The sequence below is a fragment of the Micropterus dolomieu genome, linkage group LG14, assembly GCF_021292245.1.
Source record: "Micropterus dolomieu isolate WLL.071019.BEF.003 ecotype Adirondacks linkage group LG14, ASM2129224v1, whole genome shotgun sequence".
NCBI lineage: Eukaryota > Metazoa > Chordata > Actinopteri > Centrarchiformes > Centrarchidae > Micropterus > Micropterus dolomieu.
Genome location: NC_060163.1, coordinates 1,842,271 through 1,854,539, shown reverse-complemented (window position 1 = coordinate 1,854,539; position 12,269 = coordinate 1,842,271). Strand labels below are relative to the sequence as shown.

At 43.9% G+C, this 12,269-nt stretch overlaps 2 protein-coding genes across 6 annotated transcripts in view; one reads left to right on the top strand and one right to left on the bottom strand.

Moving 5' to 3' along the window:
* Window positions 1–12,269, bottom strand: part of bms1 (BMS1 ribosome biogenesis factor) — a 654,080-nt gene that overhangs the window by 315,322 nt on the left and 326,489 nt on the right. The window lies entirely within an intron of this gene.
* The window catches only part of jmjd1cb (jumonji domain containing 1Cb), a 147,442-nt gene that overhangs the window by 126,803 nt on the left and 8,370 nt on the right, over window positions 1–12,269 (top strand). For all 5 annotated transcript variants that reach the window (XM_046069157.1, XM_046069156.1, XM_046069159.1 and 2 more), the window contains 7 exons: window positions 2,762–2,924; window positions 3,362–5,900; window positions 8,283–8,484; window positions 10,266–10,480; window positions 10,566–10,718; window positions 11,292–11,381; window positions 11,639–11,763. In XM_046069157.1, the coding sequence (XP_045925113.1) occupies window positions 2,762–2,924; window positions 3,362–5,900; window positions 8,283–8,484; window positions 10,266–10,480; window positions 10,566–10,718; window positions 11,292–11,381; window positions 11,639–11,763 (3,487 nt within the window). The remainder of the gene's footprint in view (window positions 1–2,761; window positions 2,925–3,361; window positions 5,901–8,282; window positions 8,485–10,265; window positions 10,481–10,565; window positions 10,719–11,291; window positions 11,382–11,638; window positions 11,764–12,269) is intronic.

The window sequence follows — 12,269 nt, the reverse complement described above, 5'->3', positions numbered from 1 at the left end:
CTGAGCGGTCCAAAGTTATGTTCTCTGATGAAAGTAAATTTTGCATTTCCTTTGGAAATCAAGGTCCCAGAGTCTGGAGGAAGAGAGGAGAGGCACAGAATCCACGTTGCTTGAAGTCCAGTGTAAAGTTTCCACAGTCAGTGATGGTTTGGGGTGCCATGTCATCTGCTGGTGTTGGTCCACTGTGTTTTCTGAGGTCCAAGGTCAACGCAGCCGTCTACCAGGAAGTTTTAGAGCACTTCATGCTTCCTGCTGCTGACCAACTTTATGGAGATGCAGATTTCATTTTCCAACAGGACTTGGCACCTGCACACAGTGCCAAAGCTACCAGGACCTGGTTTAAGGACCATGATATCCCTGTTCTTAATTGGCCAGCAAACTGGCCTGACCTTAACCCTAGAGAAAATCTATGAGGTATTGTGAAGAGGAAGATGCGATACGCCAGACCCAACAATGCAGAAGAGCTGAAGGCCACTATCAGAGCAACCTGGGCTCTCATAACACCTGAGCAGTGCCACAGACTGATCGACTCCATGCCACGCCGCATTGCTGCAGTAATTCAGGCAAAAGGAGCCCCAACTAAGTATTGAGTGCTGTACATGCTCATACTTTTCATGTTCATACTTTTCAGTTGGCCAACATTTCTAAAAATCCTTTTTTTGTATTGGTCTTAAGTATTATTGGAGATATATATGGAGATACTGAATTTGGGATTTTCATTAGTTTCATTAGTCAGTTTTAATCATCACAATTACATGAAATAAACATTTGAAATATATCAGTCAGTGTGTAATGAATGAATATAATATCCAAGTTTCACTTTTTGAATGGAATTACTGAAATAAATCAACTTTTTGATGATATTCTAATTATATGATCAGCACCTGTATGTGTGAACTATTAAACGACGCAAACGGCTCCCTGATGCATCAGTGACACATCGCCAATGACAACCAGATATCTAAAATGCCAAATATCTGGAGGAGTCGGCCGACTCAACATCAACTTCCAGCCAATGGGAGCAGGCAGTTACTGTTTCATGGCAAACCACTTTTTACTTACCTCCAGCTCTCTCTGTAGCTCAGACGATCCCTGCTACCTGTGTGTGCTAATCCATTCTTTAACCCCTATTCTTTGTCTTTATAATTGGTATCTTTATAATAACAAACAACAGCTGTTTTATGTGTAGTGTTGCATCCTTTCCCAATTCACATTTCACGTGTGTTTTCTTAACAAAACGTGGTTTGGAGACCTGCCGTCTGCTCACACAACCGTTGTCAGCTCGTGTAGTGTGACCCCCTGTCTACTATCAGTCACGTAGTGTGAACGCCACGACTTCAAGACTCCCGTCAAAAGACGGCAAGTTGTGTAGTCTGAACAGCAGGGCGATCGGCCAATGCTGAAAGTCGTGTAGTCTGCGTGAGCCTTCAGATGAAGTGAAGTGTCACTAATCCAATATTAAAGCAGTTCAGACAGCATACTGTTCATTCAGCAACTTACGCTCTTCTTATGTAACCACCAGCCATTATTTAGACACCACCAAGTACCAATACAGGCAAACACACAGTATCACAGAGGAAACATCACCCATCACTCCTTTCTCTCATTAGCCTAGTTATGTCATGTTCATTCATATCTGCTGAACAGGCAGTAATACCATGATACCCATCAGAATCAGAAGGAGCTTTATTGCCAAGTAGTATTTTACACATACAAGGAATTTGCTGTGGTGATAAGGTGCTACACTTAGACAAACATATAGTCAACATAAATAAATGTAGAAATATATAAATATGGAATGGATGGCCTAAACCTGTCTGTCACCTGTGAAGTGTGAAGTGAAGTTTGGCTTTCATACATCCACAATAATCACTCTCATACTTGGCTGCACAACATACTTGTGTTTTTCAGTTATTTTCTTTGTTTGTTTATTTGCTGAGTAATGTATGTATTTGCTCTATATTATTGCAGTGGGCTGCCTAAATGAACGGTTCTCTTTCATTCTACCTGACTACCAGAGGCAGTGCTTAGCGCTGGATGTCTTGCGGTTCATATTAATAAAGTCACATATGACTTCACCTATGTAAGCCCACGTCCGTTGATGTCCGTTGTATTTTCCTGCAGGTAATAGGAGAATGCTGGTTGAAACTAAAAGCTTAAAAAAGAAGATAGCCTATGACTCTTAACAAGTAGCCCTGTAACCGCATGGTTGGAGCTACGGTTTTGTACTCGCAAAGGCTGCAACTAGACAACCGCCGCTCCACTCCTAGCTTTCAGCACTGTGTTTTTGCTGGTACAGCATATAGGACCACATGGTCTTGTAAAGGTTGAGTCAAACCAGCTCCTCGACCAATAAAAGAACACTTCGTCACGTCACTCAAAGTGCTGGGGGAGTACCTGCTCTGAAGTTGGTAAGAAGATTCTGTAGTGACGTCTTTCATGATATTGTGGGCTTATATAGGCCCAGGTTACATGTGACTTTGTTAATATGAAATACTTTGTGCTCATGAGATGGGTAACTTTCAGTGTTAAGCACTGCCTCTGACGATCATCCAGAATTAATTTAATCGTAGTTACATACACAACTCTCATTTAACTCTAAAAATGATTTTTAGATGTTTTAGAGAATTATTCCGGATTAGGTTTTTGTGGGCGTTTTTTAAATTTTCAATTTGTTTCATTCATTAATAGAATAAAATGTTTTTTAGACGGGGGGGAAGAACAGCATGAATAAGCAAATGTTTGACTTGTCTGTGTGCAGAGATGTAGATAAGAAAGGCTTTGTGGACCCGATCAGGACGCTGACGTTGGCCCAGCTGAAACAGGAGCAGACAGACAGGAGTCGAACCCCCACAGGAAAAGATGTCCTCCTACACCACCTCTACCTAGACCCCCACAGCAAGGCTCGCCTGGCAAATACACAGGTGATTGTCGTTATTAGTAGTAGTAGTTAACCCTAACTCCCAACGCTCCTAACCCCATTCTTATAGATAATAGGTGAATTTGTAAAAAAATAAAGAAATAAATAAAGTGGATAAATCCAACCACACATATGAACTAAATACTATTAACAATGTATGTGTGTGTGTGTATACACATGCAGCAACTTAACTGCTGTATTTTTGTTAATATGGCAATATTGTTTCTATCTGTATGGTGAGGTGTGTTTAAAAATGGCTCATATATTACCAAACTTCTTTACTTTAAGAAATGTTAATCAGCCTTTTCAGTCATAGCTCTCCTAGGTTACGATGATCTCTCCCTTTAAACTGTAGGTGGACACCACTAACTTGTTGACATTCAATATTTTGTCTGAAAATTAGAAATCCAGCCCTAACAGTGTGTGCATTTTCTTTTCCAGGATGCAGTTCAGGCAGCAGACCGAGCCAGTAAATATAAAGAGGAGAATCGTCAAATCCTGAAAGAGAGTATAGAGGTCGCTCCCTTCACTGCTAAGATCCAGCGCTCCAGTGACCCCGGCATGGACAGGGACAGAGAGAGGAGCAGAGATTCAGCCTTCCCCGTCCGCATACCAGCTCTTGCCTCCCCAAGCCCCAAGGCCAGCCACGCCCATCCCCATGTCATCCAGTCGGAAAAGAGCAACTACTTCACCACGCTGTCCAACAGTGTGGTGAATGAGCCTCCAAGACTTTACCCCTCCAAGGAGCTCAACTCTTACTATGAAAAGGTGTCCAGCGGAGCTCCAGGGGTTGTGGCCAGTGTTGGGGCCGTGGTGTCAAGTCAGGGAGCTCTGTCCCTGGGCAGCTACATCTCTAAAGCCTCCCTCTCCAAGCCTCCTCCCCTCATTAAGCACCAACCAGAAGGAGGAGAGGGTTTAGCAGGGAAAATCACGGAGCAGCTCAGCCAGCAGGTGACACTAGTCCAACAGCAACATCAGCACCACACCGGTATAGACAGGATAGAACGTCGCAGCCCTGCCATTTCTTCTTCCTCCTCCTCCACATCCTCCTCTTTCTCCTCAGCCCCCAACCACCATCATCACCACCACCACCACCACCACCACCAACAGCAGCAGCAGCAGCAACACCAGCTCAGGGTAATGCCATCTCTACACCGAGCGCCTGTCTTCCATCCGCCCACACAGCACGCACTGGAGCGTAAAGAGGCTGCAGAGCGAGAGAGGGAGCGGGAGAAGGAAAGAGAACGAGAGAGGGAGAGAGCAGGTTATGGTGGACGTCTGTCTCCGCCAACCCTCACACCCATCCAGCCAGTTAGCTTAGCGGCAGCGGGTAACAAAACATCAGCGGAGCAGCAGAAGCCCCCCACTCTGCTGCCGGAGCTCAGGGACGTCAAAGGTCATGGAAATGCTGCCGCTGTCAACTGTGTGCCCTCAGCCATCAGTGCGGAGATTATGACTTCACCTACAGACGTGTGGCGAGGTGGAGAGATGATTCAGGAAAGAGGAGGCTCATTCTCGGGAGAGAAAGGACTATCAAGGGGCAAGCCCCAAGCCGCAATGGCATCAGTCATTGTGCGTCCGTCGACATCTATTAAGTATGACAGTTCTGTTGGTGCTAACAAATCTGGTGCTTTGATCCATAAGGAGCTCCCCCAGGGGAGACTCTATCCATCCAAGCTTCAGGGGGAATGTCCTAGACTAGGGGAGTGTGTTAGAGAACCTGGAGCAGGAAGGATTATCCAGCACAACTCCAACCTGGACGACATGTCTGTCCAGTATAAAAAGACTTCTATGCGTGACATGCAGGGAACTATGGGAGCCAGTACCACAAACTCTGTGTGCAGGACTGCCGTTTCAGCTGCATCAGCTTTTGGCATACAGATTAAAAGTCCGACATACTTCCCAGAGCTGGGCTACTCAGTCTCAGCTCGGGGAGAGATTTCAGCCCATAACACTGGCATTGGTGGCTGGGCACTGAGCCACTCAGGTTCAGGAGAGCACCAGGAGGAGTTAGGCTCACGTACCACATCTCCAGCGGGGTCTCTGCCTCCCCCTAGTCCAGCAGGGACACCCCAGCCCTGTCAAAGCCTCACCCCAACACCCAGCTCAATTTCTGGTTCAAGTCAACCTTACTCCTCCTCCTTTGTCCACCTTAAGAAGCACAAAGCTGCCTTGGCTGCAGCCCAATCCAGAAGCAACTTCTCCACTACTCCCACATCCACCACAACTGGAAACTTCTCCCTAACTGTGGATTCAGGGGAGAAAATTCCCATTCACAACTCGCCTCCTCCACCCTCTTCCAGCCAAGCCTCATCATCCTCCATCGACAGCAGTAGCAGCAGCTCGGCAAGCGGGAGCACAACACCAGGCAAGTCTAGTCCCCTGCCTAATGGCCATACCTCTGGATCAGCCTCAACAAGCAGCGGGCAGCCCAGTAACTACCACAAGCTGAAGAAAGCCTGGTTAACCCGACACTCAGAGGAGGACAGGAACACAACTGCTACTACAAGCGCCACCAGTGCTAAACCAGAGAAACAGCTCAGCACCACCACCAGCACAAGTAACACCACAGCCATGTCTGATATGATCAAACCCTGTACCGTCAATCTCAGTGCCTCCACCTCCAGTGAGGTGGACATGAGCAAAGACGGTGGAAGCAAAGTCGAGAGAGAGAGGCAGCTGGAGGAGAAGGTGGGAGGAGCAGCAGGAGGAGGGGAGGAGAGGAAAGCAGCTCCTTTATCAAGGCGAGGTAACAAACGGTCATACGAGTCCGGTTCAGAGAGTGGGGGAGATGACTCTGACAACAGTGAAAGCAAAATGGAGGGCCGAGCCAAGCGTCAGCCTAAACCAACCTACAAGAAGAAACAGAATGATATGGCCAAGAAGAAAGGAGACAATGAAAAGGATGAAGATGATATGAAGCCCAATGGCATCTTCAGATCAGCCAGAGAGAAGACTAAACTCAAGCTGGCCAGCAGCAGTAAGTCTTATTGAAGACGTTTACTTTAGCACTGACAGTCTTTTCTAAATGGTTTCCCAGCCAACGAGATTGAACACGAGTGGCAGTTAAAAGATAACGCTGGCAATATTCTGTACTTTTTAAAATTTATTTTTTTATTTTTTATTTAGATTTAAATGTTACAAAACACATTAGTTCATACCAGATATGAGGACAATATAAAAAACAAAAAGCAGACAAATTACAGGTACAGTCATCCAGTCAGTTATATGAAAAACCCTGAAGTAGACGAGAGATAGGGGTCCCAGGTTAAGTAGAAAGTGTCTATTGGAGTGTGAAGCATACATGTGATGTATTCGCTGGGAATACACTGCTGTATCACCTTGTGCCATGATTTCTTAGAGGAGGCAGAGTCCTTGATCCAAAAAAGCAAAATAGTCTTCCTGGCAGCAAATGTTAGTAGGTTATAAAGTTGCTTGAGCTTGGGCTGAATCTGAGGATCCATGAGGCCCAGGAGGAGATATTTTGGATTGAGCTGTATGGTAGTATTAAAAATATGGTACAAATCTTTGACCACACCAGACCAATAGTTCTGTATTTTTGTACATGACCACATACAATGAAAATAATCACCAACTTCAGTTTTACATTTCCAGCAGAGTGGGGATAATTGTAAATCCATCTTACTTTCAAGGACAGGTGTTATATGTGTCCGGTGTATAATCCTAAACTGAACAGATTTTGTTCTGTTACAAACTGAAATCTTTACAGCCTTGTCCCATACATCTAACCAAACCTGAGGCTCAATAGGAATACCCATGTCCTTTTCCCAAGCCTGTTTTGCGGCCACTGAAGCAGAAGGGACATTGGCGAGTCATGCTTTATAAAATACACTAATGGATTTCTTACCACTATGAGAACACAAGGCATTCTCTACAGTACACAGGTCATTGTTTGTTAATGTGGTATCTTTAGTAATAAAATGCCTAATTTGCAGGAATCTAAAAAAGTCTACCCTCTCTAAACCAAACTGCTGCTGTGCCGGCTGGAAATACAATAAAGACTGATCTATGAATAGGTCCCCCAGCTTTCTGATACCCTTGTTGAACCATAGTTGAAAGCCATGGTCATTACAACCAGGCAGGAAGTCTGGATTTCTCAGAATAGGAGTAAGAGGAGAGGTGCAGTCAGACCATCCCTCCACTTTACGAACCATCCTCCAAGCCTTTACTGTGTTCAGAGAAATGGGGTTAGAGCAGAGTTCACTATCTGAACTTTTCAAAAAGAGCAAGTTCCAAAGAGGGCAACTAGACTGAGAAGATTCAATATCAAGTCATACTGAAAAAGGATCATTTTTAAACCAGTGGAATATTACACGCAGGTGCACTGCCAAGTGGTAAAACCTTATGTTAGGCAAATCGAGGCCCCCAACGGAGCCAAATCGTTGGAGTGTGGACATTTTCAATTTAGGGTTCCTTTTGCTTTAGATAAAAGAACTCAGCCACCCTTTAAGCACCTTGATAACCTTATTTGTCAGCAAGAGCGGTATCACCTGCATAGGGTAGAGCAGCCTAGGTAAGACACATATTTTAATAAGGGCGACCCTCCCCAGCCATGACAGGGGCATGGTAGCCCAACGCTCCAGATCTACTTTTATGGCATCCTGGAGAGCGGTATAAGTAGCCTTATACATCAAATCAGTACTTTTGTTATTTGTTGTTAAATCTCATTGATAGACTCCACCAGCGTTAGTCAGTCTGTTCCCTACTCTGTCTGTTGCTATACCCAAGCCAACTGGTTCCTACCATAAAACATGAATATTTACAAAGCTCACAAATATTACGTAAGTCAAACAGGGGAAAATGCGTTTGTTGGAGACTATTTTTAGAGGCAAATGAATCCACCTGTGGAGCTGTAAGGAGTATTTGGGGCAGCAGTACAGTGAATGTGGGACTGAGTAAGAATAAACTACTCACTGTTTTAATAGTTTTTGACAAAAATGTTGCTGGTGGCGACAAGCCCTGCATTTTTACATCACCCTGATTCCCCTGTTCATGTGTATTGCTTGTGAAGCAAAGCAAAGAACCAGCTTATTTATTGAGATGTTCTGGTTAAAGGCGAAGTGTGGCAATTTAACTTCATCAGAGCATTGCCACAGAGCAGCAAAAGCCCAGAGAGGGTAGGATGAAAGCCAAACTGTGTGACAGTGTGAGAACAGCCTTTCCAGAATGATCATGTCATGTGAAAAAAGAGTGTGAATGGAAACTGTTGCCTATTTGAAGCCAGCACTATCCAAGTCATGTATGTTTTTACTGTCTGTCGGAATTGTTTTATATCTTTGACACCAAGGTTATGATCAACCCTTTGTTTATCTCATGACTTAATGATGGGAACTCTTCTCAGATGGGATTCCCCGCTCCGTTCTGAAGGACTGGAGGAAGGTGAAGAAGCTGAAGCAGACAGGGGAGTCTTTCCTGCAGGATGACTCGTGTTCAGAAATTGGACCCAACTTGCAAAAGTGTCGGGAGTGCAGGGTGGTCCGCAGCAAGAAGGGCGAGGAGCCGGCACATTCCCCTGTCTTCTGTCGGTTCTACTATTTCAGACGGTATAACTTTCACCAACTTTACATTTGTTTCCTTTCTCTTATGTTTTTCTGACATTTTTATTCATTCCGATGCTTCACACATCCACCCAATATACATTATTCTTCAAGGTCCTGTGGAACCCTGAAGCCCTGCGTAATTGGACCTATAATAAGCCCCTAATTCCTCTTCAAACATGTCTGTGGATGCTTTGCTCTTTTCTTGCCTGACTGCAAGCTCTGATTTAAGAGAGTGCATGTCAAAACAGAGTAACACAGATGGAAGGAGGAAGGAAGGAAGGTCTGTTTTCATAAAAAAAATCCTGCCATGGCTACAACACAGAATATTAAAGTGGTCATATTATGCTCATTCTCAGGTTCATCATTTTTTAGGGCTTGTACCAGAACAGGTTTACATGGTTTCATTTTCAAAAAATACCATAGTTGAACGCTCCGTTTTAGCTATGGAGTGATGCATCTCACTTCTGCAAGATCTATGTCGGGAGCTGCACATGTACAGTACCTAGTAAAGGACTACTAGCCAATCACGAAGCAGAGTAGGGCGGGCCCTGAGAAGCCAGTAAACACGGCTTCGGTTCAGCTGTATATGTTCTCCAACATGGACTGGAGTTTCAGAGTGGTGAGTTATTAATCTGTAACAAACGTAGGAGAGGCAGCAGGTGGACGTCTTGTCACTGTGCGCTGCAGCTGAGGGTGTTTTTCCACCAGTGTTTTTGAGGGCATGTCTGACTAGCCGCTAGGTGAGCATTATGACACGTGTTTTTTTGTGATGTCTCTAGAAGGCGGGAAAAAAAGGCTGGACTACAGACAAGCTCTTTTCAGGCAGTTCAGAGCAGTGTTTTCTGTGTGAGATGGGAACTCCCTTTGGGGTAGACTTTTCACTTTCCAAAAAGGTATATAACTCAATAAAAGAGAGGGAAAAAGCATAATAAGACCTCTTTAATCATATGGCTTTTGCAGTGTGTAATACCACTTTCTGTGTTTCTCCCTCTCAAACATGCACATTTACTGTGAATGCACATTGAACACACATACATACACACACACAAACACACTTGTGTTGGATAAGCAGCAGTTGCAGTCTGGGGTCTAACGGGGTAAATCTGCCAAAGAGGATATTCTGCTTTATAATCTTTTCCTCACTGCAGATCTGCTGCAATCTCTGTCTCCCCCCTCCCTTTTTCTGCATCTCCATTTCTAAATCTGGCTCTCTCTCACCCTATCTCACCTCCTCCCTGTCTGACCCAGTAGCCTGGGAATTTATGAACCTGTACTTCCAGTGGCTGCAAGATTTTGAAATGAAAAGGGAAAGCTTTATAAATATGTGTGATGTTGTTCTGCCCCTCGCATCTCCCTCGCCTACCAAATCCTGGTCAAAAAATGTAGTCTGCTTCAGCAACTTCAGAGAAGTGATGTGAGTGGATAAACTAAGCCGCTACATCCAGAATTTACCAGCGTTTGACTGGAGACCCTTTCTGACAGAATTCTGAAGAATATCCTACTTTACTTTATGTTTGTGAAGCAAAAGTAACCATAGCTATACTTAAGAATGTATGTGGCACTTACCGCTTGTATAATTTATCAGCACTGCAAGGGTTTCCCTTGTCCAACTGCAATTTAAACAGCATGCAAACATGTTACACGTTGCGCACATATCTGATCATGATAATACATATCTGAGTCTACCCAGTGGTTGTGAATGATGCTTTTCATATGTATCTACTTTCAGTACCTTTACTGGACAAACTAACTAATTTACAAGTAACTTGTTTCCTCCCATGCAGGCTTTCCTACAGTAAAAATGGAGTTATCCGGATGGATGGCTTCTCCACTCCAGACCAGTTTGATGATGAAGCCCTGGCCCTGTGGGTCCCTGGGGTGATGGAGGAGAGCCACCTGGACCAAACCACAGCCAAGTATATCCTCAGCTTCATCGGAGACAAGTTCTGTCAGATGGTTGTGACTGAGAATACTGCAGCCACCTGGGTCAAGAAGGATGGTAAGGTGCCTTGAAAAATGGCTGCCAATTTGATTAAATAACTGTAACTATGTTAACAATTGAACCCGTTTTGTTTGTGTTTCAGCCAAGCTGGCGTGGAAACGAGCTGTGAGGGGGGTGAGAGAGATGTGTGACGCCTGCGAGGCAACACTCTTTAACATCCACTGGGTTTGTCAGAAATGTGGCTTTGTTGTCTGCTTGGACTGCTACAAGGCCAAGGAGAGAAGGAACTCCAAAGGTCAGTTTTGTGTATGTTTGGACAGTTAAAGTTGGAGTCAAATGAGAGGCCAGACAAGCAGGCTATATATAAATGTCAGGTTCACTTACTTCTTTAGAACATGCTTCTGTTCTTTACTTTTCTTTTTTTTTTTTACGTGTTCTGGCTGCACTGTAAGTTCCAGGTGTTTTCATCCTGGAAGTACAGGTGGCAATGATTCATCAGACCCCCCAAAAACTTCATGTATAAATTTGGAAACCTAAACATAAAATCTGAACCTGAACATGACCTGACAAATACTTAATTGACATTCAAAGCAAATGGAAACAGTTGATCTGTTTATTTTTTACTGACTTGCGGTATGCAAACATGTCTTTATAGTTACCAGATTATTATAGTATCTTACAGTACAGTTGTACAATTTACTGCATAACCTTTCTCTAAGTAACCTGGTGTCTTGTCAGCATGTAAACATACTGCATGTGTATGTAAGCTTCCTCCTCTCTAAATCAGCATTTAGTGAAAGGTGTGCATGCGTGCACACTTATAGGGATTATTACAGCAAGTGACTTGTATCTCTCTTTTTTTGATCAGATAAAGAACTATACGGCTGGCTGAAGTGTGTGAAAGGCCAGCCTCATGATCATAAACACCTGATGCCAACACAGATCATACCTGGCACAGGTACACTATACACTCCTGTCTCTTTATCTTCCTGTTTACACCATGTCTGCATTTCACGGTCCTTTATTTCTTAGCTGCTTTCTCGAGTCATTTCCTGAACACACATACAGTAGACTAGTGCTGATGTGGGTTGAAGATTGATAATGTTTTTTTTTAACTCAACCAATGGCAGTCGTCATGCGATTGCAGTAATGCATTAACTTTCAAAAGGTTGAGGTTGTTTTCCCCATAAACCTTTTTCCTGAAATGTGTTTCAGTGCTGACAGAGTTGGTGACTTCCATGCACTCTTTGAGAGAAAAACACAACATCAAATCCTACTGTCCTTGTACCAACAAGCAGAACCTCCTCACCAAACTTCCAGCCACCAACGGAGTCTCACAGGTACTACTGACTATTTCTTTCTGAGCTAGGAGGCTGTGTGTCACAATAATTGTTTTTATAGTTATCTAATATGTTGTTTGAAATGTACTGTAAATGTTAGCTATGGACACCTAACGTGTTGACTTCTAGAAGGCCACAACAGACAGCAGGCAAAACTAGAGTAACCCCAACATGCACCAGGAATAACTTTTAATAAATAACTTTCCCTTGTTGAATGAAATACTATATACTATGTACTCTGCAACCAAGTAATATTTGTTTGTGTGCTCTTAAATTCATGATCACCAAGGTATAATTGTAAGAGTGGAAACCCAATGTTGTTCTAGTGGGCCCTACCTGGCTTACAGATGCCTTACAGATGCTAACTGATGGTTGTTGTTGCACAGAACAGCTACCGACCCTTAAAATTAAATTTCAAATGACCTGAGTCTACCTGCTGGCAGTAACGGTATGGATGCTCTAATGTGCCATTATTTATTCTGGAGCAGACGGGTCAGATGAAACCA